Consider the following 27,975-nt stretch of genomic DNA (forward strand, 5'->3'; position numbering starts at 1 on the left):
TAGAGAGTGAGGACTCTGAAAAAAGCAGTTATAAAAGGAGAGCTGAAGGTGACTGGTGGTTTTTTACTTCATCTCTTAAATTCAAGAGTAAACCACGTACCTTTCAACTTGGTTAGGTGTGGTTTGTGATCATAACAATGGCAATGAGCGCCTGCAACTCCAGGCTGGAAAACCACCAGATTTAAATAGAACCCACAATGATTTTATCGTAATTCACTGTGTTAGTTCATTGTTCTTGTTGTCTCATCGAATTGCTGCTGAATCCTGAAAGGTACTGACCAAGATACGGTGGTGCTGCAGTTCCTACGCAAACGCCTTTGAAAACAAGAGAAGCACATTCGGCGGCCATCTTTACAGATTGGGAATAATTTTCATACAAGCCCAACTGAGCATAGAAATTGTCTTTCAGTGTTGGCATTCAACTGTAAAGATTGGCATAGTATTATTTTTGTTTAATAGAAGCTCCACCAACCACTAAAATTGCGTAGTTAGTATATGTGACAGCCATTTTTTAGGTCTATGCTAGACCATGCTTGCACTCTCTCTTGGAGACATGTTGTATATACTTTGTGGGCTTCAGCCTTCCCATATGCTTCCCATTTGCTGGCTCCATTGTCGCTCACCTATTCTTGCACCCCATTTGTCCATGGTATGCATTTGTCATGCCTCTTCCTGGGTTTAGCTGTCCCGAGAGCAGGTCACAATATTTGATAGACACTATTTGCAGATTCTGTCCCTTAGAATTTCCCCCAGACGTCAGTCTGGATCCAGATATTTTTATCGAGCAATACTCCTGTGTGCCGTAAAGTGGCATTGGTTGACTCCGCGTTCGTCATGATGTTGCAGGTCATATATAGGCACCACCCCGGTGTGCTGATGTTAGTTCTGTTGTTTGTGTGCCAGCCTATGTGCAGATCCGAAGAAGAACTACCCCTACAGTCGCTTTTTGACTGAACTTTCAACTTTTGTTGAAGCTTTTTGACTTCTTGGTGCATCCAGTATGTCACCACAGATGACCGGCTTCAAGCCTTGCGACTCCTGTTAACGGATGATGTCTGTGACCAATCCACACCTTGTGTGTCTCTGGAGTTTGGAATGCGACCACGACCAGATGTTGTGCTCCAACTTCCGGGCCATGAACGTGAAGGCTTTGAGGGAGCAGTCCCTAAGCTGCTTGAGGCCCGGCTCTTGGTTATGCGTCACTCCTGGACTTGGTGAAGAGGAAGATTTTGAGACCACTCACGGAACCCCCACCACTCGTTGTTGTCCCATTCGAGATCTTCAGGACACTCGGTAAGCACAAGAGAAAGTTGAAGAAGCACAAGCATTGTTTGACTGCATCCCGCCGGTTGGCTGACTCAATGCGGGAAATGGAGCATTGACGCTCTAGGATTTTGTCCTCCAAGCCTACTTCTGATTCGGCTCCGCCCCTTCCAGAGTTACCGGGAGCCGGAGCCACTACTGCCCAATTGAAGGAGTTTTACAATGCCATGCTCCTCATGTTTGGGCAGTCACAGGTTCCGTGCTGGTGGCTTCGGCCCCAGCTCCGGAGGGCACCCAGGGATCCACTAAAGGTCTGGCTTTCTAGGAGATGTCCAATCTACCCTTATGGACATGCCCTTTGATAGCACTCGTCTTTTCTGAGACAAAACTGACTGCGCTTGAGCGCTTTAAGGGGTCTCAGGCTACAGCTCAGTCTCTAGGCCTTGCAGCTGCCCCTTGCCCACCTCAGTCTGCTTTTTCGCCCCTTTCGTGGCTAAGGAATGGGCGCCCAACCATGTCCATTTACCTCCAGCACCGTGCAGCGCATGTTCACAGCCTCTGTGTGGCTAAGGATGTGAGATTCAGGGTCTGCGTGGATCAGGGAGCCAGCGGTCTAGCCACTCCACCTTGCCCTCCGCTCCAGCCTCCAAACCCTCCTAATCTGATGCTATCCCATCTGGGACCAGGCAGCAGCTGCAAATTGAAAAATAAAAATGAAAATAAAGAATGTTTATTATCGTTTTTGTTTTTCAGGGGTCGGGCCAAAGGGATGACCAGCACGGAGGGGGAGTGGTGTGCACTCCCCTCAGTGCGCATGTGTGTTTGGCCGTCTCAGGCCAGCCAAACACACACGCTCACTGTGCTCTCTCCAACCCGGCACAGCAGGCAGAGGCTCCCAGTCTGGCTCGGAGCGCCAAGCCAGGGTGCTCAATACTAATGCTGCTTTCATGCTGCCAGCTTTAGGATTGGCCGCAGTCTGCTGTGAGTGAGGACCGAGGAGCGGCGAGGCAGAGGAGGCAAGTAAGGTAAGTTTAATTTTTTTAATTTTTTTTTTCTTCTCCTCATTATTTTTTAATTTGTAATGTTGTTTGTAACCCCCCCGCCACTTTGCCCAGACTTGAGCCGCCCCTGTTTATGATACGTCTCCATGCACATTTGTTTAATTCAAGGCTACCACAGCACGTTTGTTATGCATTTGTTTGATTGGGTCATGGTAAGTACTTGGAATAATAAATTAAACTCTTTAAAAATGCCATCATGATACATTTGTGCAGAGCGATGCATGCCTGCATGTACGTCATCACATTACAGGTTTTTTTTTTTTGCCGATGTCGCTCCACATCAGAAAACAAGTATTTTATTTCTTCTTTTTCCTTCTTGCGGATGTGGACAGCATCAGCAACAACAAAAAAAGCACTGGTAAAGGCAAAAATCAGGTACCGCTAGTGAGTGGCAAGACCTGTTGCCTTTGCCAATGCTTGTTTTTAAAGGATCCTCTGTCGTGCACATGGATGCTGCAATATCCAGTGCCTGTAGGCGGTGCTAGGCACATTAATTTAAGATTTATGGGGGAATGTGGAGGCGGCGCTCAGTGCCCTGTGCCTGCGAGCGCCGTCGGGCGCACTCTTTTAATGTACTTGATATGGGATCGGCTTCCCATAATGCAGCTGTTAGATGCTGCTCTGGTTTGCTGCTGTTCACATCACATTGCTCATAGCTCAATGCTAAACCATATACCTTCCTAAAGTCACATCGTCAAACGTCCCACGACGATTTCAATTCGTCTGTTCAATTCACAGATGTGGCTGCTGCTAACCTGTGCAGTGGAATCTTAACCATCTCAGAACTTATGTCACAGAGTCAGGATGGAGTCAGGATAGAGTCAGGGCCCTGAAAAGGGCAGAGCTCAGGGTGGCTGGATAGTCATCTCCTAAATTCAAGATTAAAGCACTTACCTTTCAGGTTAGTTCTGTGTGATTGTAAACTTGTGTGTGTTTGCTGAGCCTGCAGTGAACGGAGGGTGCTACATGTCGTAAACTTGTGTGTGTTTGCTGAGCATGCAGTGACCGGGGGGCTGCATGTTGTTGTAAACTTGTGTGTGTTTGCTGAGCCTGCAGTGACTGGGGGGGGGGGGGGGGCTGCATGTTGTAAACTTGTGTGTGTTTGCTGAGCATGCAGTGACCGGGGGGCTGCATGTTGTTGTAAACTTGTGTGTGTTTGCTGAGCCTGCAGTGACCGGGGGGCTGCATGTTGTAAACTTGTGTGTGTTTGCTGAGCCTACAGTGACGGGGGGCTGCATGTTGTAAACTTGTGTGTGTTTGCTGAGCCTGCAGTGACTGGGGGGGGCTGCATGTTGTAAACTTGTGTGTGATTGCTGAGCCTGCAGTGACTGGGGGGGCTGCATGTTGTAAACTTGCGTGTGTTTGCTGAGCCTGCAGTGACGGGGGGCTGCATGTTGTAAACTTGTGTGTGTTTGCTGAGCCTGCAGTGACTGGGGGGGCTGCATGTTGTTGTAAACTTGTGTGTGTTTGCTGAGCCTGCAGTGACTGGGGGGGCTGCATGTTGTAAACTTGCTTTTGTTTGCTGAGCCTGCAGTGACGGGGGGCTGCATGTTGTAAACTTGTGTGTGTTTGCTGAGCCTGCAGTGACGGGGGGCTGCATGTTGTTGTAAACTTGTGTGTGTTTGCTGAGCCTGCAGTGACGTGGGGCTGCATGTTGTAAACCTGCGTGTGTTTGCTGAGCCTGCAGTGACGGGGGGCTGCATGTTGTAAACTTGTGTGTGTTTGCTGAGCCTGCAGTGATGGGGGGGCTGCATGTTGTAAACTTGCGTGTGTTTGCTGAGGATGCAGTGACGGGGGGTGGGTTTCTGTGACAGACATGGGGGGGCTGCATGTTGTAAACTTGTGTGTATTTGCTGAGCCTGCAGTGACCGGGGGGGGGAGGGCTGCATGTTGTAAACTTGTGTGTGTTTGCTGAGGCTGCAGTGACGGGGGGCGCATGTTGTAAACTTGTGTGTGTTTGCTGAACCTGCAGTGACCGGGAGGGGGAGGGCTGTATGTTGTAAACTTGTGTGTGTTTGCTGAGCCTGCAGTGACGGGGGGAGGGCTGCATGTTGTTAACTTGTGTGTGTTTGCTGAGCCTACAGTGACGGGGGCTGCATGTTGTAAACTTGTGTGTGTTTGCTGAGCCTGCAGTGACAGGGGGGCTGCATGTTGTAAACTTGTGTGTGTTTGCTGAGGATGCAGTGACGAAGGGGTGCGTTTCTGTGACAGACATTGGGGGGGCTGCATGTTGTAAACTTGTGTGTGTTTGCTGAGCCTGCAGTGACAATGGGTTTCTGTGACAGGCATGGAGGGAGGGGCTGCATGTTGTACAGACTGTCAGTGAGACATGGTTTATGCTGCTCTGGTGTGGTTTTGTCATGGGGCATATTTACTAACTTTTGACACTGGTCAGCACTGCAAGGCTTTCTCCTGCGCTGCCCTGCGTTGAAAGAAAAGTGCAGGAGTGCACCGTATCTACAAGACATAGCGCATTCTTGTCATTGTCCCTGGCACTGGTGCACAAACTGCTGCCTAGCGTCAACGCACGCACCCTTGCACCACGGTGCCTGCGATGCAAGGATGATTGTGTTTGTGCAGGAAGGGACACCTTCCTGCACTAAAACAATCACAAGAGGTATTCTCTTTCAATGTGTGCTGCAGAATGCAGCACACACACTGTAGGAAGTTGGCTCTGTATGTGCTATTTCAAGGTAAGGAATAGCATGCACAGAGTCCAAGGGTTCCCCTTAGAGGTAAAATAGTGGTAAAAATCGATAATACTAATGCTCTATTTTGTGGTAGTGTGGTCGAGCAGTAGGGTTATCCAAGGAGTAGTGTTAAGCATTTGTTGTACATACACATAGACAATAAATGAGGTACACACACTCAGAGACAAATCCAGCCAATAGGTTTTGTTATAGAAAAATATCTTTTCTTAGTTTATTTTAAGAACCACAGGTTCAAATTCTACATGTAATATCTCATTCGAAAGGTATTGCAGGTAAGTACTTTAGGAACTTCAAATCATCAAAATTGCATGTATACTTTTCAAGTTATTCACAAGTAGCTGTTTTAAAAGTGGACACTTAGTGCAATTTTCACAGTTCCTAGGGGAGGTAAGTATTTGTTAGGTTAACCAGGTAAGTAAGACACTTACAGGGCTTAGTTCTTGGTCCAAGGTAGCCCACCGTTGGGGGTTCAGAGCAACCCCAAAGTCACCACACCAGCAGCCCAGGGCCGGTCAGGTGCAGAGTTCAAAGTGGTGCCCAAAACGCATAGGCTAGAATGGAGAGAAGGGGGTGCCCCGGTTCCGGTCTGCTTGCAGGTAAGTACCCGCGTCTTCGGAGGGCAGACCAGGGGGGTTTTGTAGGGCACCGGGGGGGACACAAGCCCACACAGAAATTTCACCCTCAGCGGCGCGGGGGCGGCCGGGTGCAGTGTAGAAACAAGCGTCGGGTTCGCAATGTTAGTCTATGAGAGATCTCGGGATCTCTTCAGCGCTGCAGGCAGGCAAGGGGGAGATTCCTCGGGGAAACCTCCACTTGGACAAGGGAGAGGGACTCCTGGGGGTCACTTCTCCAGTGAAAGTCCGGTCCTTCAGGTCCTGGGGGCTGCGGGTGCAGGGTCTCTCCCAGGCGTCGGGACTTTAGGTTCAAAGAGTCGCGGTCAGGGGAAGCCTCGGGATTCCCTCTGCAGGCGGCGCTGTGGGGGCTCAGGGGGGACAGGTTTTGGTACTCACAGTATCAGAGTAGTCCTGGGGTCCCGCCTGAGGTGTCGGATCTCCACCAGCCGAGTCGGGGTCGCCGGGTGCAGTGTTGCAAGTATCACGCTTCTTGCGGGGAGCTTGCAGGGTTCTTTAAAGCGGCTGGAAACAAAGTTGCAGCCTTTCTTGGAGCAGGTCCGCTGTCCTCGGGAGTTTCTTGTCTTTTCGAAGCAGGGGCAGTCCTCAGAGGATGTCGAGGTCGCTGGTCCCTTTGGAAGGCGTCGCTGGAGCAGGATCTTTGGAAGGCAGGAGACAGGCCGGTGAGTTTCTGGAGCCAAGGCAGTTGTCGTCTTCTGGTCTTCCGCTGCAGGGGTTTTCAGCTGGGCAGTCCTTCTTCTTGTAGTTGCAGGAATCTAATTTTCTAGGGTTCAGGGTAGCCCTTAAATACTAAATTTAAGGGCGTGTTTAGGTCTGGGGGGTTAGTAGCCAATGGCTACTAGCCCTGAGGGTGGGTACACCCTCTTTGTGCCTCCTCCCAAGGGGAGGGGGTCACAATCCTAACCCTATTGGGGGAATCCTCCATCTGCAAGATGGAGGATTTCTAAAAGTTAGAGTCACTTCAGCTCAGGACACCTTAGGGGCTGTCCTGACTGGCCAGTGACTCCTCCTTGTTTTTCTCATTATTTTCTCCGGCCTTGCCGCCAAAAGTGGGGCCTGGCCGGAGGGGGCGGGCAACTCCACTAGCTGGAGTGTCCTGCTGGGTTGGCACAAAGGAGGTGAGCCTTTGAGGCTCACCGCCAGGTGTGACAATTCCTGCCTGGGGGAGGTGTTAGCATCTCCACCCAGTGCAGGCTTTGTTACTGGCCTCAGAGTGACAAAGGCACTCTCCCCATGGGGCCAGCAACATGTCTCGGTTTGTGGCAGGCTGCTAAAACTAGTCAGCCTACACAGATAGTCGGTTAAGTTTCAGGGGGCACCTCTAAGGTGCCCTCTGGGGTGTATTTTACAATAAAATGTACACTGGCATCAGTGTGCATTTATTGTGCTGAGAAGTTTGATACCAAACTTCCCAGTTTTCCGTGTAGCCATTATGGTGCTGTGGAGTTCGTGTTTGACAAACTCCCAGACCATATACTCTTATGGCTACCCTGCACTTACAATGTCTAAGGTTTTGTTTAGACACTGTAGGGGTACCATGCTCATGCACTGGTACCCTCACCTATGGTATAGTGCACCCTGCCTTAGGGCTGTAAGGCCTGCTAGAGCGGTGTCTTACCTATACTGCATAGGCAGTGAGAGGCTGGCATGGCACCCTGAGGGGAGTACCATGTCGACTTACTCGGTTTGTCCTCACTAGCACACACAAGCTGGCAAGCAGTGTGTCTGTGCTGAGTGAGAGGTCTCCAGGGTGGCATAAGACATGCTGCAGCCCTTAGAGACCTTCCTTGGCATCAGGGCCCTTGGTACTAGAAGTACCAGTTACAAGGGACTTATCTGGATGCCAGGGTCTGCCAATTGTGGATACAAAAGTACAGGTTAGGGAAAGAACACTGGTGCTGGGGCCTGGTTAGCAGGCCTCAGCACACTTTCAATTGTAAACATAGCATCAGCAAAGGCAAAAAGTCAGGGGGCAACCATGCCAAGGAGGCATTTCCTTACACAACCCCCCCCCAAACGAAAGAGGATGAGACTAACCTTTCCCAAGAGAGTCTTCATTTTCTAAGTGGAAGAACCTGGAAAGGCCATCTGCATTGGCATGGGCAGTCCCAGGTCTGTGTTCCACTATAAAGTCCATTCCCTGTAGGGAGATGGACCACCTCAACAGTTTAGGATTTTCACCTTTCATTTGCATCAGCCATTTGAGAGGTCTGTGGTCAGTTTGAACTAGGAAGTGAGTCCCAAAGAGGTATGGTCTCAGCTTCTTCAGGGACCAAACCACAGCAAAGGCCTCCCTCTCAATGGCACTCCAACGCTGCTCCCTGGGGAGTAACCTCCTGCTAATGAAAGCAACAGGCTGGTCAAGGCCATCATCATTTGTTTGGGACAAAACTGCCCCTATCCCATGTTCAGAGGCATCAGTCTGCACAATGAACTGCTTAGAATAATCTGGAGCTTTTAGAACTGGTGCTGAGCACATTGCTTGTTTCAGGGTGTCAAAGGCCTGTTGGCATTCCACAGTCCAGTTCACTTTCTTGGGCATTTTCTTGGAGGTGAGTTCAGTGAGGGCTGTCACAATGGATCCATATCCCTTCACAAACCTCCTGTAATACCCAGTCAAGCCAAGGAATGCCCTGACTTGAGTCTGGGTTTTTGGAGCTACCCAGTCCAGAATAGTCTGGATCTTGGGTTGGAGTGGCTGAACTTGGCCTCCACCTACAAGGTGTCCCAAGTAAACCACAGTTCCCTGCCCTATCTGGCATTTGGATGCCTTGATAGAGAGGCCTGCAGATTGCAGAGCCTTCAAAACCTTCTTCAGGTGGACCAGGTGATCCTGCCAGGTGGAGCTAAAGACAGCAATATCATCAAGATAAGCTGTGCTAAAGGACTCCAAGCCAGCAAGGACTTGATTCACCAACCTTTGGAAGGTGGCAGGGGCATTCTTTAAACCAAAGGGCATAACAGTAAACTGATAATGCCCATCAGGTGTGGAGAATGCTGTTTTCTCTTTTGCTCCAGGTGCCATTTTTATTTGCCAGTACCCTGCTGTCAAGTCAAAGGTACTTAAGAATTTGGCAGCACCTAATTTGTCTATGAGCTCATCAGCTCTTGGAATTGGATGAGCATCTGTCTTGGTGACAGAATTGAGCCCTCTGTAGTCCACACAAAACCTCATCTCTTTCTTTCCATCTTTGGTGTGAGGTTTGGGGACTAAGACCACTGGGCTAGCCCAGGGGCTGTCAGAGCGCTCAATTACTCCCAATTCCAGCATCTTGTGGACTTCCACCTTGATGCTTTCTTTAACATGGTCAGATTGTCTAAAGATTTTGTTCTTGACAGGCATGCTGTCTCCTGTGTCCACATCATGGGTACACAGGTGTGTCTGACCAGGGGTTAAGGAGAAGAGTTCAGGAAACTGTTGTAGGACTCTCCTACAATCAGCTTGCTGTTGGCCAGAGAGGGTGTCTGAGTAGATCACTCCATCTACTGTGCCATCTTTTGGATCTGATGACAGAAGATCAGGGAGAGGTTCACTCTCTGCCTCCTGATCCTCATCTGTTACCATCAACAGATTGACATCAGCCCGGTCATGGAAGAGCTTAAGGCGGTTCACATGGATCACCCTCTTGGGGCTCCTGCTTGTGCCCAGGTCCACCAGGTAGGTGACCTGACTCTTCCTTTCTAGTACTGGGTAAGGGCCACTCCATTTGTCCTGGAGTGCCCTGGGAGCCACAGGCTCCAGAACCCAGACTTTCTGCCCTGGTTGGAACTCAACCAGTGCAGCCTTTTGGTCATACCAAAACTTCTGGAGCTGTTGGCTGGCCTCAAGGTTTTTGGTTGCCTTTTCCATGTACTCTGCCATTCTAGAGCGAAGGCCAAGTACATAGTCCACTATGTCCTGTTTAGGCTCATGGAGAGGTCTCTCCCAGCCTTCTTTAACAAGGGCAAGTGGTCCCCTTACAGGATGACCAAACAGAAGTTCAAAGGGTGAGAATCCTACTCCCTTCTGTGGCACCTCTCTGTAAGCGAAAAGCAGGCATGGCAAGAGGACATCCCATCTCCTTTTGAGTTTTTCTGGGAGCCCCATGATCATGCCCTTTAATGTCTTGTTGAATCTCTCAACTAAGCCATTAGTTTGTGGATGGTATGGTGTAGTGAATTTATAAGTCACCCCACACTCATTCCACATGTGCTTTAGGTATGCTGACATGAAGTTGGTACCTCTGTCAGACACCACCTCCTTAGGGAAACCCACTCTGGTAAAGATACCAATGAGGGCCTTGGCTACTGCAGGGGCAGTAGTCGACCTAAGGGGAATAGCTTCAGGATACCTGGTAGCATGATCCACTACTACCAGGATATACATATTTCCTGAGGCTGTGGGAGGTTCCAATGGACCAACTATGTCCACACCCACTCTTTCAAAGGGAACCCCCACCACTGGAAGTGGAATGAGGGGGGCCTTTGGATGTCCACCTGTCTTACCACTGGCTTGACAGGTGGGGCAGGAGAGGCAAAACTCCTTAACCATGTTGGACATATTGGGCCAGTAGAAGTGGTTGACTAACCTCTCCCACGTCTTGGTTTGTCCCAAATGTCCAGCAAGGGGAATGTCATGGGCCAATGTTAGGATGAACTTCCTGAACAGCTGAGGCACTACCACTCTCCTAGTGGCACCAGGTTTGGGGTCTCTGGCCTCAGTGTACAGGAGTCCATCTTCCCAATAGACCCTATGCGTTCCATTTTTCTTGCCTTTGGACTCTTCAGCAGCTTGCTGCCTAAGGCCTTCAAGAGAGGGACAGGTTTCTTGTCCCTTACACAGCTCCTCCCTTGAGGGTCCCCCTGGGCCTAAGAGCTCAACCTGATAAGGTTCAAGCTCCAAAGGCTCAGTTCCCTCAGAGGGCAGAACTTCTTCCTGAGAAGAGAGGTTCCCTTTCTTTTGCTCTGTTGTAGTTGGTTTCCCAACTGACTTTCCTGTTCTCTTGGTAGGCTGGGCCATTCTTCCAGACTCCAGCTCTACTTGTTCACCCTGTGCCTTGCATTGTGCTCTTGTTTTCACACACACCAGTTCAGGGATACCCAGCATTGCTGCATGGGTTTTTAGTTCTACCTCAGCCCATGCTGATGACTCCAGGTCATTTCCAAGCAGACAGTCCACTGGGATATTTGAGGAGACCACCACCTGTTTCAGGCCATTGACCCCTCCCCATTCTAAAGTAACCATTGCCATGGGATGTACTTTTCTCTGATTGTCAGCGTTGGTGACTGTGTAAGTTTTTCCAGTCAGGTATTGGCCAGGGGAAACCAGTTTCTCTGTCACCATGGTGACACTGGCACCTGTATCCCTCAGGCCCTCTATTCTAGTCCCATTAATTAAGAGTTGCTGTCTGTATTTTTGCATGTTAGGCGGCCAGACAGCTAGTGTGGCTAAATCCACCCCACCCTCAGAAACTAGAATAGCTTCAGTGTGGACCCTGATTTGCTCTGGGCACACTGTTGATCCCACTTGGAGACTAGCCATACCAGTGTTACCTGGATGGGAGTTTGGAGTGGAACCTTTCTTGGGACAGGCCTTGTCTCCAGTTTGGTGTCCATGCTGTTTACAGCTATGACACCAGGCCTTTTTGGGATCAAAGTTTTTACCCTTGTACCCATTGTTTTGTGAAGAGGCTCTGGGCCCACCCTCCTGTGCAGGTTTTTGGGGGCCTGTAGAAGACTCTTTACTATTTTTAGTTTTGGTTGTCTCATCACCCTTCCCCTGGGGAGTCTTTGTGACCCCTTTCTTTTGGTCACCCCCTGTTGAAGTCTTGGACACCCTTGTCTTGACCCAATGGTCCGCCTTCTTTCCCAATTCTTGGGGAGAAATTGGTCCTAGGTCTACCAGATGCTGATGCAGTTTATCATTGAAACAATTACTTAACAGGTGTTCTTTCACAAATAAATTGTACAGCCCATCATAATTACTTACACCACTGCCTTGAATCCAACCATCTAGTGTTTTCACTGAGTAGTCAACAAAGTCAACCCAGGTCTGGCTCGAGGATTTTTGAGCCCCCCTGAATCTAATCCTGTACTCCTCAGTGGAGAATCCAAAGCCCTCAATCAGGGTACCCTTCATGAGGTCATAAGATTCTGCATCTTTTCCAGAGAGTGTGAGGAGTCTATCCCTACACTTTCCAGTGAACATTTCCCAAAGGAGAGCACCCCAGTGAGATCTGTTCACTTTTCTGGTTACACAAGCCCTCTCAAAAGCTGTGAACCACTTGGTGATGTCATCACCATCTTCAAATTTTGTCACAATCCCTTTGGGGATTTTTAACATGTCAGGAGAATCTCTGACCCTATTTATATTGCTGCCACCATTGATGGGTCCTAGGCCCATCTCTTGTCTTTCCCTTTCTATGGCTAGGAGCTGTCTCTCTAAAGCCAATCTTTTGGCCATCCTGGCTAACAGGAGGTCATCTTCACTGAGAGCATCCTCAGTGATTTCAGAAATGTGGGACCCTCCTGTGAGGGACTCACTATTTCTGACTAACACAGTTGGAGACAGGACTTGAGGGGTCCTGTTCTCCCTATTTAGGACTGGAGGAGGGACATTGGCCTCCAAGTCACTAATTTCTTCCTCTGTGATGTCATCATCAGAGGGGTTGGCTTTTTCAAACTCTGCCAACAGCTCCTGGAGCTGAATTTTGGTAGGTCTGGAGCCAATGGTTATTTTTTTGATATTACAGAGAGACCTTAGCTCCCTCATCTTAAGATGGAGGTAAGGTGTGGTGTCGAGTTCCACCACATTCATCTCTGTATCAGACATTATTTTGCTAAAAGTTGGAAGACTTTTTAAAGAATCTAAAACTGTTTCTAGAATCTAATTTCAAACCTTTAACAAACTTTTAAACTCTAAAAGACAATGCTAAACAGGGACTTAACACACAAGGCCCTAGCAGGACTTTTTAAGAATTTAGAAAAATTTTAAATTGCAAAAATGAATTTCTAATGACAATTTTGGAATTTGTCGTGTGATCAGGTATTGGCTGAGTAGTCCAGCAAATGCAAAGTCTTGTACCCCACCGCTGATCCACCAATGTAGGAAGTTGGCTCTGTATGTGCTATTTCAAGGTAAGGAATAGCATGCACAGAGTCCAAGGGTTCCCCTTAGAGGTAAAATAGTGGTAAAAATCGATAATACTAATGCTCTATTTTGTGGTAGTGTGGTCGAGCAGTAGGCTTATCCAAGGAGTAGTGTTAAGCATTTGTTGTACATACACATAGACAATAAATGAGGTACACACACTCAGAGACAAATCCAGCCAATAGGTTTTGTTATAGAAAAATATCTTTTCTTAGTTTATTTTAAGAACCACAGGTTCAAATTCTACATGTAATATCTCATTCGAAAGGTATTGCAGGTAAGTACTTTAGGAACTTCAAATCATCAAAATTGCATGTATACTTTTCAAGTTATTCACAAGTAGCTGTTTTAAAAGTGGACACAGTGCAATTTTCACAGTTCCTAGGGGAGGTAAGTATTTGTTAGGTTAACCAGGTAAGTAAGACACTTACAGGGCTTAGTTCTTGGTCCAAGGTAGCCCACCGTTGGGGGTTCAGAGCAACCCCAAAGTCACCACACCAGCAGCCCAGGGCCGGTCAGGTGCAGAGTTCAAAGTGGTGCCCAAAACGCATAGGCTAGAATGGAGAGAAGGGGGTGCCCCGGTTCCGGTCTGCTTGCAGGTAAGTACCCGCGTCTTCGGAGGGCAGACCAGGGGGGTTTTGTAGGGCACCGGGGGGGACACAAGCCCACACAGAAATTTCACCCTCAGCGGCGCGGGGGCGGCCGGGTGCAGTGTAGAAACAAGCGTCGGGTTCGCAATGTTAGTCTATGAGAGATCTCGGGATCTCTTCAGCGCTGCAGGCAGGCAAGGGGGGGATTCCTCGGGGAAACCTCCACTTGGACAAGGGAGAGGGACTCCTGGGGGTCACTTCTCCAGTGAAAGTCCGGTCCTTCAGGTCCTGGGGGCTGCGGGTGCAGGGTCTCTCCCAGGCGTCGGGACTTTAGGTTCAAAGAGTCGCGGTCAGGGGAAGCCTCGGGATTCCCTCTGCAGGCGGCGCTGTGGGGGCTCAGGGGGGACAGGTTTTGGTACTCACAGTATCAGAGTAGTCCTGGGGTCCCGCCTGAGGTGTCGGATCTCCACCAGCCGAGTCGGGGTCGCCGGGTGCAGTGTTGCAAGTCTCACGCTTCTTGCGGGGAGCTTGCAGGGTTCTTTAAAGCGGCTGGAAACAAAGTTGCAGCCTTTCTTGGAGCAGGTCCGCTGTCCTCGGGAGTTTCTTGTCTTTTCGAAGCAGGGGCAGTCCTCAGAGGATGTCGAGGTCGCTGGTCCCTTTGGAAGGCGTCGCTGGAGCAGGATCTTTGGAAGGCAGGAGACAGGCCGGTGAGTTTCTGGAGCCAAGGCAGTTGTCGTCTTCTGGTCTTCCGCTGCAGGGGTTTTCAGCTGGGCAGTCCTTCTTCTTGTAGTTGCAGGAATCTAATTTTCTAGGGTTCAGGGTAGCCCTTAAATACTAAATTTAAGGGCGTGTTTAGGTCTGGGGGGTTAGTAGCCAATGGCTACTAGCCCTGAGGGTGGGTACACCCTCTTTGTGCCTCCTCCCAAGGGGAGGGGGTCACAATCCTAACCCTATTGGGGGAATCCTCCATCTGCAAGATGGAGGATTTCTAAAAGTTAGAGTCACTTCAGCTCAGGACACCTTAGGGGCTGTCCTGACTGGCCAGTGACTCCTCCTTGTTTTTCTCATTATTTTCTCCGGCCTTGCCGCCAAAAGTGGGGCCTGGCCGGAGGGGGCGGGCAACTCCACTAGCTGGAGTGTCCTGCTGGGTTGGCACAAAGGAGGTGAGCGTTTGAGGCTCACCGCCAGGTGTGACAATTCCTGCCTGGGGGAGGTGTTAGCATCTCCACCCAGTGCAGGCTTTGTTACTGGCCTCAGAGTGACAAAGGCACTCTCCCCATGGGGCCAGCAACATGTCTCGGTTTGTGGCAGGCTGCTAAAACTAGTCAGCCTACACAGATAGTCGGTTAAGTTTCAGGGGGCACCTCTAAGGTGCCCTCTGGGGTGTATTTTACAATAAAATGTACACTGGCATCAGTGTGCATTTATTGTGCTGAGAAGTTTGATACCAAACTTCCCAGTTTTCCGTGTAGCCATTATGGTGCTGTGGAGTTCGTGTTTGACAAACTCCCAGACCATATACTCTTATGGCTACCCTGCACTTACAATGTCTAAGGTTTTGTTTAGACACTGTAGGGGTACCATGCTCATGCACTGGTACCCTCACCTATGGTATAGTGCACCCTGCCTTAGGGCTGTAAGGCCTGCTAGAGGGGTGTCTTACCTATACTGCATAGGCAGTGAGAGGCTGGCATGGCACCCTGAGGGGAGTACCATGTCGACTTACTCGGTTTGTCCTCACTAGCACACACAAGCTGGCAAGCAGTGAGAGGTCTCCAGGGTGGCATAAGACATGCTGCAGCCCTTAGAGACCTTCCTTGGCATCAGGGCCCTTGGTACTAGAAGTACCAGTTACAAGGGACTTATCTGGATGCCAGGGTCTGCCAATTGTGGATACAAAAGTACAGGTTAGGGAAAGAACACTGGTGCTGGGGCCTGGTTAGCAGGCCTCAGCACACTTTCAATTGTAAACATAGCATCAGCAAAGGCAAAAAGTCAGGGGGCAACCATGCCAAGGAGGCATTTCCTTACACACACAAAGAGGAAAAAATGGGGAGAAAAAAAGGTATTTCTCCTAGTTCCACCTCCCTTACGCCTCCCCTGGGAAGGCGTAGGCTTTTGACGCATTACCAGGTTTACAAAGTCTCATAACTCTGGGAATGTGTCAAGTGCCATGGGTGTTACATGGGCACTCCCACCGTAACGCCCATGGCACGCCTCCCTATCGCAGGGTGAGGCGACGCAGCAACTTGCACTGTTGACTCAGTCCATATTTACAAGGCCATGAAAGGACACACAGGGAGGCCTTGTAGATATGGCCTTGCAGTGTGCGCCGCCGGAGCGACACTAGAAGTGTTCCATCGGCACAAAGTGGCTTGTAAACAAGCCAACGTGTGTGGTTGGAAGTACAGGGAGTTATGTTAGTGATTCTGGCTCTGATTTAGCTCACACTGCAGGCTGACTCACCAGGATGTGTTGGTCTCTTACCTGCACAGAACATGTTGCCAGTGACTTTGATTTTGGTTGAGGCTTTGCAGGTTTCTTGGTCCACGATTGGCAGATTGACCTGCTGCAGGACTTGTGGAAGAGCCTGCCCCCCAGAACTCCAGGTCTCATGCAGGTTCCCCCAGCCGGACACGCGTCCTTTGTGTCTGTTCAGCATCAACCTGAAGGGTGTGGAAAGCAGGACATATTCAGTTAATCTTAGACTGGAATAGTAAAGTCAAAGTCTGGGTGCCTTGGCACAAACTATCTGAGTCTTTATGGGAGGGTAGGCCATGGTCTAATGGAGACAGAGCAGTGATGCCCAGGAGCGTGACACGGATAGACATATGGGCCTCATTTACACGAGGGCCGATGCGTCAGATTTCTTGTGCTGTCCAATGATCCCCTAATGACACCATGGATGGCACTGTATTTACAAGACCGAGCTCCATGGCGCACGTTTTCACAGATGCATCAGAAATTCTGACGCATCTGTGGCGCTAAACTCACGCATTGCTGGAATGTTGCTACTCCAGCAATGTAAGGAGACCACCAAATAGAAAAGATCTGCGTCAATTTTTTCCCTGCTCTGAGCAGGTGGTAAAATTCTGATGCAGTGAAGTTGCAGATGGTGTAGTGAAATGTAAATTTCACCACAACAGTTCTGGGTGTTTTTTCCTGTGGGAACACCTACCCTGGCGTAGGTATATTGTGATGCAAGTGTTTAAAGTTTTAAATCTGGGGCAGTAGAGAGCACTGCCAGCACCACTGCTACGTAAAAAAAAAAAAAAAAAAACCACAACTGTGGTGCAAAGACCTTGTAAATGAGGCCCTATATATATATATACATACACACACACACATGATGGGAGCTCAGAGCTCCTCAGGGTTGGATGCCTGTAGGAAAGTACCATCCTGCCTGGCATGTTACCCCCAATTTCACTGTATGTATGTTTGTTTTAGCCCTTGTGTCACTGGGATCCTGCTAGGCAGGACCCCCGTGCTCATACTATGTGCCCTGTATGTGTTCCCCTTGTGGTGCCTAACTGTATCACTGAGGCTCTGCTAACCAGAACCTCAGTGTTTATGCTCTCTCTGCTTTCTAAATTTGTCACTGCAGGCTAGTGAGAATTTACCAATTCTCATTGGCACACTGGTACACCCATATAATTCCCTTGTATATGGTACTTAGGTACCCAGGGTATTGGGGTTCCAGGAGATCCCTATGGGCTGCAGCATTTCTTTTGCCACCCATAGGGAGCTCAGGCAATTCTTACACAGGCCTGCCACTGCAGTCTGAGTGAAATAACGTCCAGGTTATTTCACAGCCATTTTTCACTGCACATAAGTAACTTATAAGTCACCTATATGTCTAACCCTCACTTGGTGAAGGTTAGGTGCCAAGTTACTTAGTGTGTGGGCACCCTGGCACTAGCCAAGGTGCCCCCACATCGTTCAGGGCAAATTCCCCGAACTTTGTGAGTGCGGGGACACCATTACACATGTGCACTATACATAGGTCACTACCTATGTATAGCGTCACAATGGTAACTCGGAACATGGCCATGTAACATGTCTAAGATCATGGAATTGTCTCCCTTTTTACCATTCTGGGATTGGGGAGACAATTCCATGATCCCCCGGGTCTCTAGCACAAAACCTGGGCACTGCCAAACTGCCTTTCTGGGGTTTCCACTGCAGCTGCTGCTACTGCCAACCCCTCAGACAGGATTCTGCCCTCCTGGGGTCCAGGCAGCCCTGGCGCAGGAAGGCAGAACAAAGGATTTCCTCTGAGAGAGGGTATTACACCCTCTCCCTTTGGAAATAGGTGTGAAGGGCTGGGGAGGAGTAGCCTCCCCCAGCCTCTGGAAATGCTTTGATGGGCACAGATGGTGCCCATCTCTGCATAAGCCAGTCTACACCGGTTCAGGGATCCCCCAGCTCTGCTGCGAAACTGGACAAAGGAAAGGGGAGTGACCACTCCCCTGACCAGTACCTCCCAGAGCTCCTCCAGTGTGGGGAGCTCTGGGAGGTGCCCAGAGCTCCTCCAGTGTGTCCCAGACTCCGCCATCTTGGATTCAGAGGTGATGGGGGCACACTGGACTGCTCTGAGTGGCCAGTGTCAGCAGGTGACGTCAGAGACCCCCTATGATAGGCTCTCACCTCTCTTGGTAGCCAATCCTCCTTTCTTGGTAGCCAAACCTCCTTTTCTGGCTATTTAGCGTCTCTCCTCCGGGGTATTCTTCAGATAACGAATGCAAGAGCTCACCAGAGTTCCTCTGCACTTCCCTCTTCGACTTCTGCCAAGGATCGCCCGCTGACTGGTCCAGGACGCCTGCAAAACCACAACAAAGTAGCAAGACGACTACCAGCAACATTGTAGCGCCTAATCCTGCCGGCTTTCTCGACTGCTTCCTGGTGGTGCATGCTCTGAGGGCTGTCTGCCTTCACCCTCCACTGGAAATCCCGCAGGCACCAAACTTCTGCATCACCAGTCCTCTGGGTCCCCTCTCATCTCGACGAGCATGGTCCCTGGAACACAGGAGCTATATCCAATTGACTCCCACAGTCCAATGATCCTTCAGTCCAAGTTTGGTGGAGGTAAGTCCTTGCCTCCCCACGCTAGACTGCAAACCTGTGTACTGCGTAATTTGCAGCTGCTCCGGCTTCTGTGCACTTCTCCAAGGATTCCTTTGTGCACAGCCTAGCCTGGGTCCCCAGCACTCCGTCCTGCAGTGCTCAACCCTCTGAGTTGGACTCCGACGTCGTGGGACCCTCCTTTGTGACTCTGAGTTGACTCCGGTTCACAAATCTGCTCCGGTACTTCTGCGGTTACTGCCTGCTTCTGTGGGGGCTCTCTGAGTTGCTGAGCGCCCCCTCTCTCTCCTCCTCCAAGGGGCGACATCCTGGTCCTTCCTGGTCCCCAAGAGCACCCAAAAACCTCTACTGCGACCCTTGCAGCTAGCAAGGCTTGTTTGCGGTATTTCTGCGTGGAAACACTTCTGCAACATCCAGCACGCCGTGGGACATCTTCTATCCAAAGGAGAAGTTCCTAGCCCTCTTCGTTGGTGCAGAATCGTTGGCTTCTTCCATCCGGAGGCAGCCTTCTTGCACCTTCATCCGGGGTTTCCTGGGCTCCTGCCCCCCACAAACACTATCGCGACTCTTGGTCGCCTTGCCTTGCACGTCCTCAGGTCCAGGAATCCGTCTTCAGTGCTTTGCTGGTGTTTGTGGTTCTTACAGAATCCCCCTATCACGACTATTGTGTCCTATTGTGGTAGTACGGGTACTTTACTCCTACTTTTCAGGGTCTTAGGGTGGGGTATCTTGGACACCCTGACTGTTTTCTTACAGTCCCAGCGACCCTCTACAAGCTCCCATAGGTCTGGGGTCCATTCGTGATTCTCATTCCACTTTTGGAGTATATGGTTTGTGTTGCCCCTAGGCCTATTGTCTCCTATTGCATTCTATTGTGTTCTACAGTGTTTGCACTACTTTTCTAAGTGTTTTATTTACCTGATTTTGGTTTGTGTGTATATTTTGTGTATTTTACGTACCTCCTAAGGGAGTATATCGTCTGAGATACTTTTGGCATATTGTCACTAAAATAAAGTACCTTTATTTTTAGTAACTCTGAGTATTGTGTTTTCTTATGATATTGTGCTATATGATATAAGTGGTATAGTAGGAGCTTTGCATGTCTCCTAGTTCAGCCTAAGCTGCTTTGCCATAGCTACCTTCTATCAGCCTAAGCTGCTAGAAACACCTCTATTCTACTAATAAGGGATAACTGGACCTGGCACAAGGTGTAAGTACCACAAGGTACCCACTATAAGCCAGGCCAGCCTCCTACAATGCCTGTGAACAGTGTTGTGTTACATGATGGGAGCTCCTCTGGGTTGGCTGCACATGGACTTGTTTGTTGTTTTACTGGTAAGAAATTTGCCTTGTTTTATGGTACCCAAGGTCTGACGACTGTTGGTAAGACTGCCACTAAACCAACACTTGTCCAAAAAGTGAGGTATTTTGAGCTGGATTTATGACTTAATGTACTCCCATTGCCAAAACATCATGACGATCCCCTTCACCAAAAACACAGAATGGACCTCCCCAGATGCCCCTGACAACAGGCACAGATCATTAGAATGGACACAACTCAGGAATTCACCAGCATCAGATCACATTTTTACACCAGCCACAGGAAAAAGTCTGTTTGCAGCTCAACAAAGGTGCCCACATGAAAGCAATCCACTGACTAACAGTGTAACACATGATCATATTTACTGGGGGAAGGAATTAGGATATTCACACCCAACTACACCACAGTCAGATGCCCGAGGTCCAACAAACCACAAGTCCATGGGTTTGGGTACACCCTAGCCAAATGTTCCATGAATAGCTTGGGCTCTTCAGGAAACAACAAATCCCAAGTTTAAGTCCTTGCTGTAAAAGACAATACCTCAGTCCTCACCGGAACATCTGGTCTTCAGCACACTGTCAGATTAAGTCTGGTCACCTCTTACTAGTATGTGTGTAATATGTGTATGTATTGTCTATACATGCTTCTCCCTCTGTGTGTGGGCATCACCAGTCTTTTATAAGTTTGTGTGTCTCTCAGGGTACCATATACTACCATAATCTTCTCCTCGCCGGTTCCTCGGCGCCAGGATGCCCCCTAGATGCACTATATAAATAAATATAAAAGATTGTTCCTATCTGGGATTCTTGTCATATTTAAAAATTTCTCAGTAATTTATTTTATGATGGACACTTCTAACTGCAGATTCCTCCTCTTGTGAATCTCCCCAAGTGCCAGACTGGATCCAGAAGCTCGAGCTCCTACCCACTGGCGGGTGGTGCCATCGGCGTCGGTCATGACTCCGTCCTGTCTCCAGACATGACAACATGGAGCCCTGTATACGACCAACCCTGCCCGGGACATCAGCTCTTATCTACCCTTCAATGTGCATCCAAAGCTACTCTTGTTCTCTTTTCAAGTTATTGACAGAAGTTTTTTCATCAAAAAAAACTTTGACAGTGTGAAGGTAAGCAGTGGGCATGCCTCAAAATCACAGTGTGAACTGCGCCTTTTGTTTCCCAAACATGTCGGTCACAGAACTGTGCATTGTCTTTGGTACTTCAGCACCAAGCCCTGCTACAAACTCTACCTAAGTCATCCAAAGGCTGCCGGGGAGCAAAAAGCACAAAAAGCAAAACTGTGCTTCTGAGCATAAGAAAGAGGGTCGGTCCCACTCCTATTCATGGGAGCTTCCCGGTCCATTCACCCTCTTCAGGTAAGTCAAACACAAGGGGGAGAGACAAATTAAACTGAAAACTCAAGAAGTGTACTCAAGGCACTTTGATTTCTCAATGCGCGCTCTCCACCACGGTTCGGTCTCCTAGTTGGCACTCTAAGGGCCTGGTGCGATGTCCAGTTCGGATCAGGTACAGGTTCTGGAGCCGCTGAGTCTCACATTCCTCGAGCCATCATTAACTCCACCTCAAACTGCAGCCTTCGAGAAAGCCCTGTGCAGCATCTCGGATGGTTCTGGATCCCACTGGCACACCTTGAACTCAGGCGATCCATCTCTGCTTCCACTAGGGTTTCGGGTTTCTGTCAGTGGGTCCTCTACCAACTTTGACTGGCACCAGAAGTTCTCCACCTCTGGAGGCGTACTCTGCCTGTTGTTCCCTTATCAGCACCTTCCCTGCTCCAGAGGCACTGGAATCAGACCCCACACTGACTAAGATTTTGGATCCAGAACTGGCTTTGGCGAGGGTGTGCCCCATTTCAGGCAATGCAATCAACAAATCCTCACCTCAGTTGAAGAAAGGCTGTTCCTGTTGGCTTGCCTCAGAAAACTTTCAGGCGGACAGAAGTCCTCTGTGGCTATAATTCTGTTCTTCAATGCCTTGAGCATGTTACCCATAATGAGGACAGTGATGAAAATGTGACCACTTGCTCCCTCCTCATACTACTGATGCTGGCTTGTATATTGCACTCCAAAATGGCAGTGGCTTGGCACTGACGCTGCCCTTAAGTCCCCAGCAGAGGAGGGTGCCTCTTTGCTTCTTTTGCCAGTGGAGGTATGTAGAGCAGTGGAGGTGTAAGACTTGCAGCTCTCTACATGGGAGACTAACCCCAGCCTTCTGACGACACTTTTGCAGGCTAGCGTTTCATCATTAAAGCCTCTAATGCTATTTAAAGTAGCCCTGACTGAGTTCCTCATGACAGCTTGGTTGAAGCCCTGCTCAACGCCCCATCGTAAGATGACACAGACCTGTACCAGTTGACCCAGTTTTCCTTACACAGGATCCTATTCCTGACACCCATAAGTATAGGTTTTGACAAGCAAAGGCAATTCAAAATGTGTCCATACTATTCCATTCGACAGAAAATTGAAAATAATAAACAGCAATGGCACGAGTCTTCATCATCTAGCCTAGACTTTCACTCTAAATGCATTTTGTCTCCTGTCTCTCTGCACTCATGCCTCTTAGGACACAGCGAATAAGGGTTTGTCTCATTTGCCTGAGAAGTTCTGAAATTCCTTTACCAAGACAGTACAGGATTGCTGGGTGCGGTGAAGTATATTTTAAGATCTAGCCTGGAAACCATGGACTCTCTTGCCAGGGGCTATGGCATCAGTGTGGTTGGGTGCACGCTGCAGGGCTTTCTGGAGACGTCCTAGCCTTGCTTGTGGATATTACCTTTGATGGGTCTAAATTGTTTGGCAACAGAGAAAATGCAGCACTGGAGCTTTTCAAGAGTAGAAGAGGTATGACTTGTCACCGAGCCACCAATCCCATCACCAGTACTGGAAGTGTCAGGGATACTTGAGGGCTCTTCCCATCGATAGTTGCCCTTTCAACAATCATTCAATCTTTTTATTGCTCCAGGGACAAGATCTGCTGTATGCAACGTGGTCAGCAACAGCATCCATTCTGTGCACTTTCCCTTCATGTTCCTCTCATTTTTGTTTAGAGGTGAGTGGATCACGCTGTTCTTCTTTCCAAAGTTGTGATTTCACTAACAATCAAACTCGTACCCAACACGCTGAGAGGCTTGGGTTGCTATTCCAGATACTTCATGTTCCCCAAGAAGGATAGGAACTGAGGCTGATTTTGGACCTGAGAGTACTGACTTTTTTCCTCAAGAAACAGAAGCTCAAAATGAAGAGGCTCAGGTTCTGCGATCGTTGGACCCCATGGACTGGATCTGTCCCTGGACCTTCAGGACTTGTACTTCCATTTGATGACCCCACAGTCTCAAGGGAACGTATCTTTGCTTTGTACTGGGGTCGGACTACCTCCAATTCACCATCCTGCCCTTGGATCTCACATTGGCCCTTTAGGTCTGTACAAGGTCATGTTGGAGGTTGCAGAGCATCTTCACAGGTTGGGGACCTATGTAGTCCGGTACATCGATGACTGGCCTTTGTTTGCGGGCACACTGAAGCACATCTCAGAACACCTCCAGACAGCGATGTTGTTAATGTCTCCTCTGGGATTTACTATCGGTGAGCCCAAGTCTCATCTTCAACGTTATCAGAGGCTCCTGCTTATTGGGCCAATTCTAGATTTCGTTGCCTTGAAGGTTTTTCTACTGCCACAAAGAGTCTGGGAGATTCAAGGTATGATCCCTACATTTCACAGGAGAGCTACTCTTCTGCTTTCCATCAAGGGTAGGTCGTTCCAGGTGCTGACAGACAACAAGGTCCCCATCTGGTACTGCAGCAAGCTTGGCAGAGTTGGGCTCTGTGCCCTGTCTAGAGGCTCTGAGTCTGTGGCTGGAAATCCACAGCATCTTCCTGATGGCGAGTTCCCTGGCGGTCCCTCCACATCACAGCAGATGAACGCAGCCGGTGCAGATTGCCGATCCCAAGTGTCAGTGCGGATCACCCGGCAGCAGCAGGCTACTTTTTCCCATTATGGCGTGCTTTCTGTAGATCTGTTCAATACCTGCAAACGCACTATATCCATATGTGCTCTAGAGTTTCGTCCTTGTGGGTGTCTAGAAGATGAGTTACGCCCTTGGTGGCGTTCTAGCCTCCGAGATACAGTTCTCCCTCTGCCGCTAATCCAGTGACTCCTGAAGAAAACCAAGCGGGACCCAACACAGCTGATTCTGGGGGCCTTATATTGGGCTATGGGAATCTAGTATTCCGAACTGCTAACCCTAGCATCTGACCTCTTTTTTGGCTATCTGTTTGGGAGGATCTGCTGTCTCAATAACAGGGAAGAATAATGCATCCCGAGCTCTACAATCTACACTTCCATGTGTGGAATTTGAGCAAAAACAGCTGAGAGGTTTTGATCTTCTATCGGAGGTGGCGGTGCTTGCTACTGCTCCACAAGGTTGCTGTGATTAGGCTGTTGGTCCTCATTCATCTCATACTGTGAAGAGAAACAGGTTGAACCTCCACAGGCTAAGTTGCCTGAGGTCCCTTTGTTTTGGCTATGTTGTGGGCATTGTTATAGGTTACTTCTTGACCCTTTGGCATTTCTTTGTTGCCTTATCAGCTCAATTTAAATCACCCATTTTATGTGCTTGAATGAGTTCTCAAAAGCGTGTCCATTCCACCTTTGGTATGCTTCATTGGGACCTCAATTTACCCTTTTGAGCCACTGCATAGCTGTACGTAGAGGGTTCTAACTCTGAGCACTGCCTCTCACTGCAACCCCTTCCGCATGGCGTGTCAGAGACCTGTAGATGTTGCAGCCCAGCTTCCGTATGCTCTCTGCTTTCTTCTCTCCAGTATATCCTCTAAGGAAGAGGAGAGGCTATGCAGTTTGGTTCCAAGTGGGTGATCAGATCTTTGCTGGATTTGCTGGTACAAAGAAAGGAAAGGCAGTTCATAAACAAACTTTATTGAGATGGATTGTCCTTTGCATCAAACCATCTTATGCCTTGGCCAGAAAGGATACTCCAGAGGACCTTTGTGCGCGTTCTACCAGATCAAAAGCCAACACAACAGCCTTGACTTGGGGTGTTCCTGTTTTAGACATCTGCCAGCCTGCCACATCGGCAACCATCCATATTTTCACAAAGCACTGCTGTGGTAATGCTTGGGTCCACACAGAGGGTAACTTTAATCACTCTGTACTTGAGTTGTAAAGTCCACTCGTTAGACGCATTTTCTCAGTGGGGATATTGCTTTGATATTGATTCACAAGGTGAGGAAACAGCGGCTAGAGGTACCCATCAAATAATCTCTTATAATGGCTATGTCCCATCAAATAGCCTATTATAAGTTCTATGTTCCATTAAATAACCTCTTAGAATGGCTACGTCCCATCAAATAACCTCTTAGAATGGCTACGTCCCATCAAATAACCTCTTATAATGGCTATGCCCCATCAAATAACCTCTTATAATGGCTATGCCCCATCAAATAACATCTTATAATGGCTATGCCCCATCCAATAACTGCTTATAATGGCTATGCCCCATCAAATAACTGCTTATAATGGCTATGCCCCATCAAATAACCTCTTATAATGGCTATATCCCATCAAATAATTTCTTTAAATGGCTATACCCCATCAAATAACTTCTTATAACGGCTATGTCCCATCAAATAACCTCTTATAATGGCTATGTCCCATCAACATCTCATAATGGATATACCCTCCCTCAAATAACTTCTTATAATGGCTATGCCCCATCAAAAAAACATCTATGTCCCATCAAATAAACTTTATAATGGCTACGCCCCATCAAATAACATCTTATAATGGCTTTGTCCCATCAAATAACCTTTTAAAATGGCTATGGCCCATCGAATAAACAATTATAATTGCTATGTCCCATCAAATAACCTCTTATAATGGATATGGCTCATCAAATAACCTCTTATAATGGCTATGCCCCATTAAATAACCTCTTATAATGGCTATGTCCCATCAAATAACCTCTTATAATGGATGCAGCTCATCAAATAAGCTATAATGGCTATGCCCCATCAAATAACCTCTTATAATGGCTATGCTCCATCAAATAACCTCTTATAATGGCTATGTCCCATCAAATAATCTCTTATAATGGCTATGTCCCATCAAATAACCTCTTAGAATGGCTATGTCCTATCAAATAACCTCGTATAATGGCTATGTCCCATCAAATAACCTCTTATAATGGATGCAGCTCATCAAATAAGCTATAATGGCTATGCCCCATCAAATAACCTCTTATAATGGCTATGTCCCATCAAATAATCTCTTATAATTACTTTGTCCCATCAAATAACCTCTTATAATGGCTATGTCCCATCAAATAACCTCTTATAATGGCTAAAATAACCTCTTATAATGGCTATGTCCCATCAAATAACCTCTTATAATGGCTATGCCTTAACAAATAACCTCTTATCATTTTGATAACCTTAACTAGCGAGTTACTATTGAGGGAACAGGCAATGTTTCAATATTTTGAAATAAATAGAACAAAAGAGTAAATAGGTGGGAAGCCATTAAAATGAATTTTAGGGCTGCACCAATGGAAAACAGGTATACATTCACGACGAGCAGAGCGGTATATGCTCACGACTATCAGACAGGTATAGGTTCACGAGTACCAGGCAGGTATACGTTCATGACTAAGAGCCGGGTATACGTTTGTGATTAGCAGACAGGTATATGTTGAAGACTAGCAGATAGGTATACATTCATGACAATAAGGCATGTATATGTTCACAACTAGCAGACAGGTAAAGGTTCGCCAGTACCAGGCAGGTATACGTTCATGACTATCAGAGATGTATACGTTCACAACTAGCAGATTGGTGTATGTTCATGACTAGCAGATAGGTATACGTTTACTCCTAGCAGACAGGTATACGTTGACTAGCAGATATACGTTTACTCCAAGCAGACAGGTATATGTTGACTAGCAGACAGGTATGCGTTGACGACTAGGAAAGGACATCAAACTTTGGCTTTGAGCATGCAGTTAGAGAACATGATGCCAGGTGTACTGGCACATCTAGAACCCGTGCAGGAAAGAAAGATAAGCTGGTAGGCTACGGTGTGATTTAGAGAGACATCAGAGAACAACATGTGTAGCTGCTACACATGGAAGGGGAAACATCTGGAAGATTACTGGCAAGAGTACATAAAATACAAGCTTATCCCAACCATCCTTAGAGCTGCAAATTATTAGAATCCATGCACTTTCACGTTCAAAAAGTAATTCATGCTATTTTCTGTGGCTACTTAATAGAATCATTTACAAGCCCACAGTCCGGGGCTTGTCCCTGATATGGCATGTTTGAAGACTGCTAGCTCCCAACATTCTCACATGAGCAAAGGTTCTTGCTCCAGAGTGAACTGTCCAAAGTTGGTATTGTTAAGAATACCCAGAACTTGACCTTCCAGCAGGATATCATACTGCTTGTGAGCAGACGTTACAGGAGGCCAAGGAACTGGGCAGGTTCCCTGAACTGATGTATGATCCTTAAACTTGAGAAAGATACCCCGACTGGCAAAATGTGCAAACCAATGTCATTTTTAGGTGTTGCAAAAAAATATGCAGCAAAACACTTGCCTTGAGATTGTAAAGGGTGGAAACAGTAATCCACCAAGATCAATGTGGATTCATGCCACACAGGAGACACACAAAACATAACCTTAGACTAGTGGTAACTATTACGGGAGAGACCTCCAGTGTAAATGAAAATCTTTGAGGGGTGATGGAAAGGTTTTGATACAACTGTTTGGACATAATTACTACAAAGGTCAAGGATGCCTTAGTACAGTTATGATAACCTAATTGATTTGCACCGGTGTCACTAATTGTGCTATTCTGACCAGTGTGATTTAGGTGTTGGCACTAGACGTGGTGACGGCTGTCACCCATGTATCTAGAGTGGCCTCAGCCAACAAACTAGGGAAGGTGCTGACAGGTCAGGGGCTAGCGGTGCGACACCCGGACCACGACTTCACTGCACTCTGGCAACGCCCTTGGGTACCTTGGAGCCAGCGGGACAACTAACACACCACTAAGAAATGGACCAGTTCAGTGTGACTTATAGTCGGATTTAACTGAGATACCTCTTTATTATTTCCATCTGTAGCCGTTAAAACAGAGCAGTGAGTGATCTCCCA

At 48.2% G+C, this 27,975-nt stretch overlaps 1 protein-coding gene across 3 annotated transcripts in view; it reads right to left on the bottom strand.

Moving 5' to 3' along the window:
• Nucleotides 1-27,975, bottom strand: part of F2 (coagulation factor II, thrombin) — a 162,204-nt gene that overhangs the window by 13,759 nt on the left and 120,470 nt on the right. For all 3 annotated transcript variants that reach the window (XM_069221692.1, XM_069221694.1, XM_069221695.1), the window contains exon 12: nucleotides 15,874-16,052. In XM_069221692.1, the coding sequence (XP_069077793.1) occupies nucleotides 15,874-16,052 (179 nt within the window). The remainder of the gene's footprint in view (nucleotides 1-15,873; nucleotides 16,053-27,975) is intronic.

The sequence above is a fragment of the Pleurodeles waltl genome, chromosome 3_1, assembly GCF_031143425.1.
Source record: "Pleurodeles waltl isolate 20211129_DDA chromosome 3_1, aPleWal1.hap1.20221129, whole genome shotgun sequence".
Classification (NCBI taxonomy): Eukaryota; Metazoa; Chordata; class Amphibia; order Caudata; family Salamandridae; genus Pleurodeles; species Pleurodeles waltl.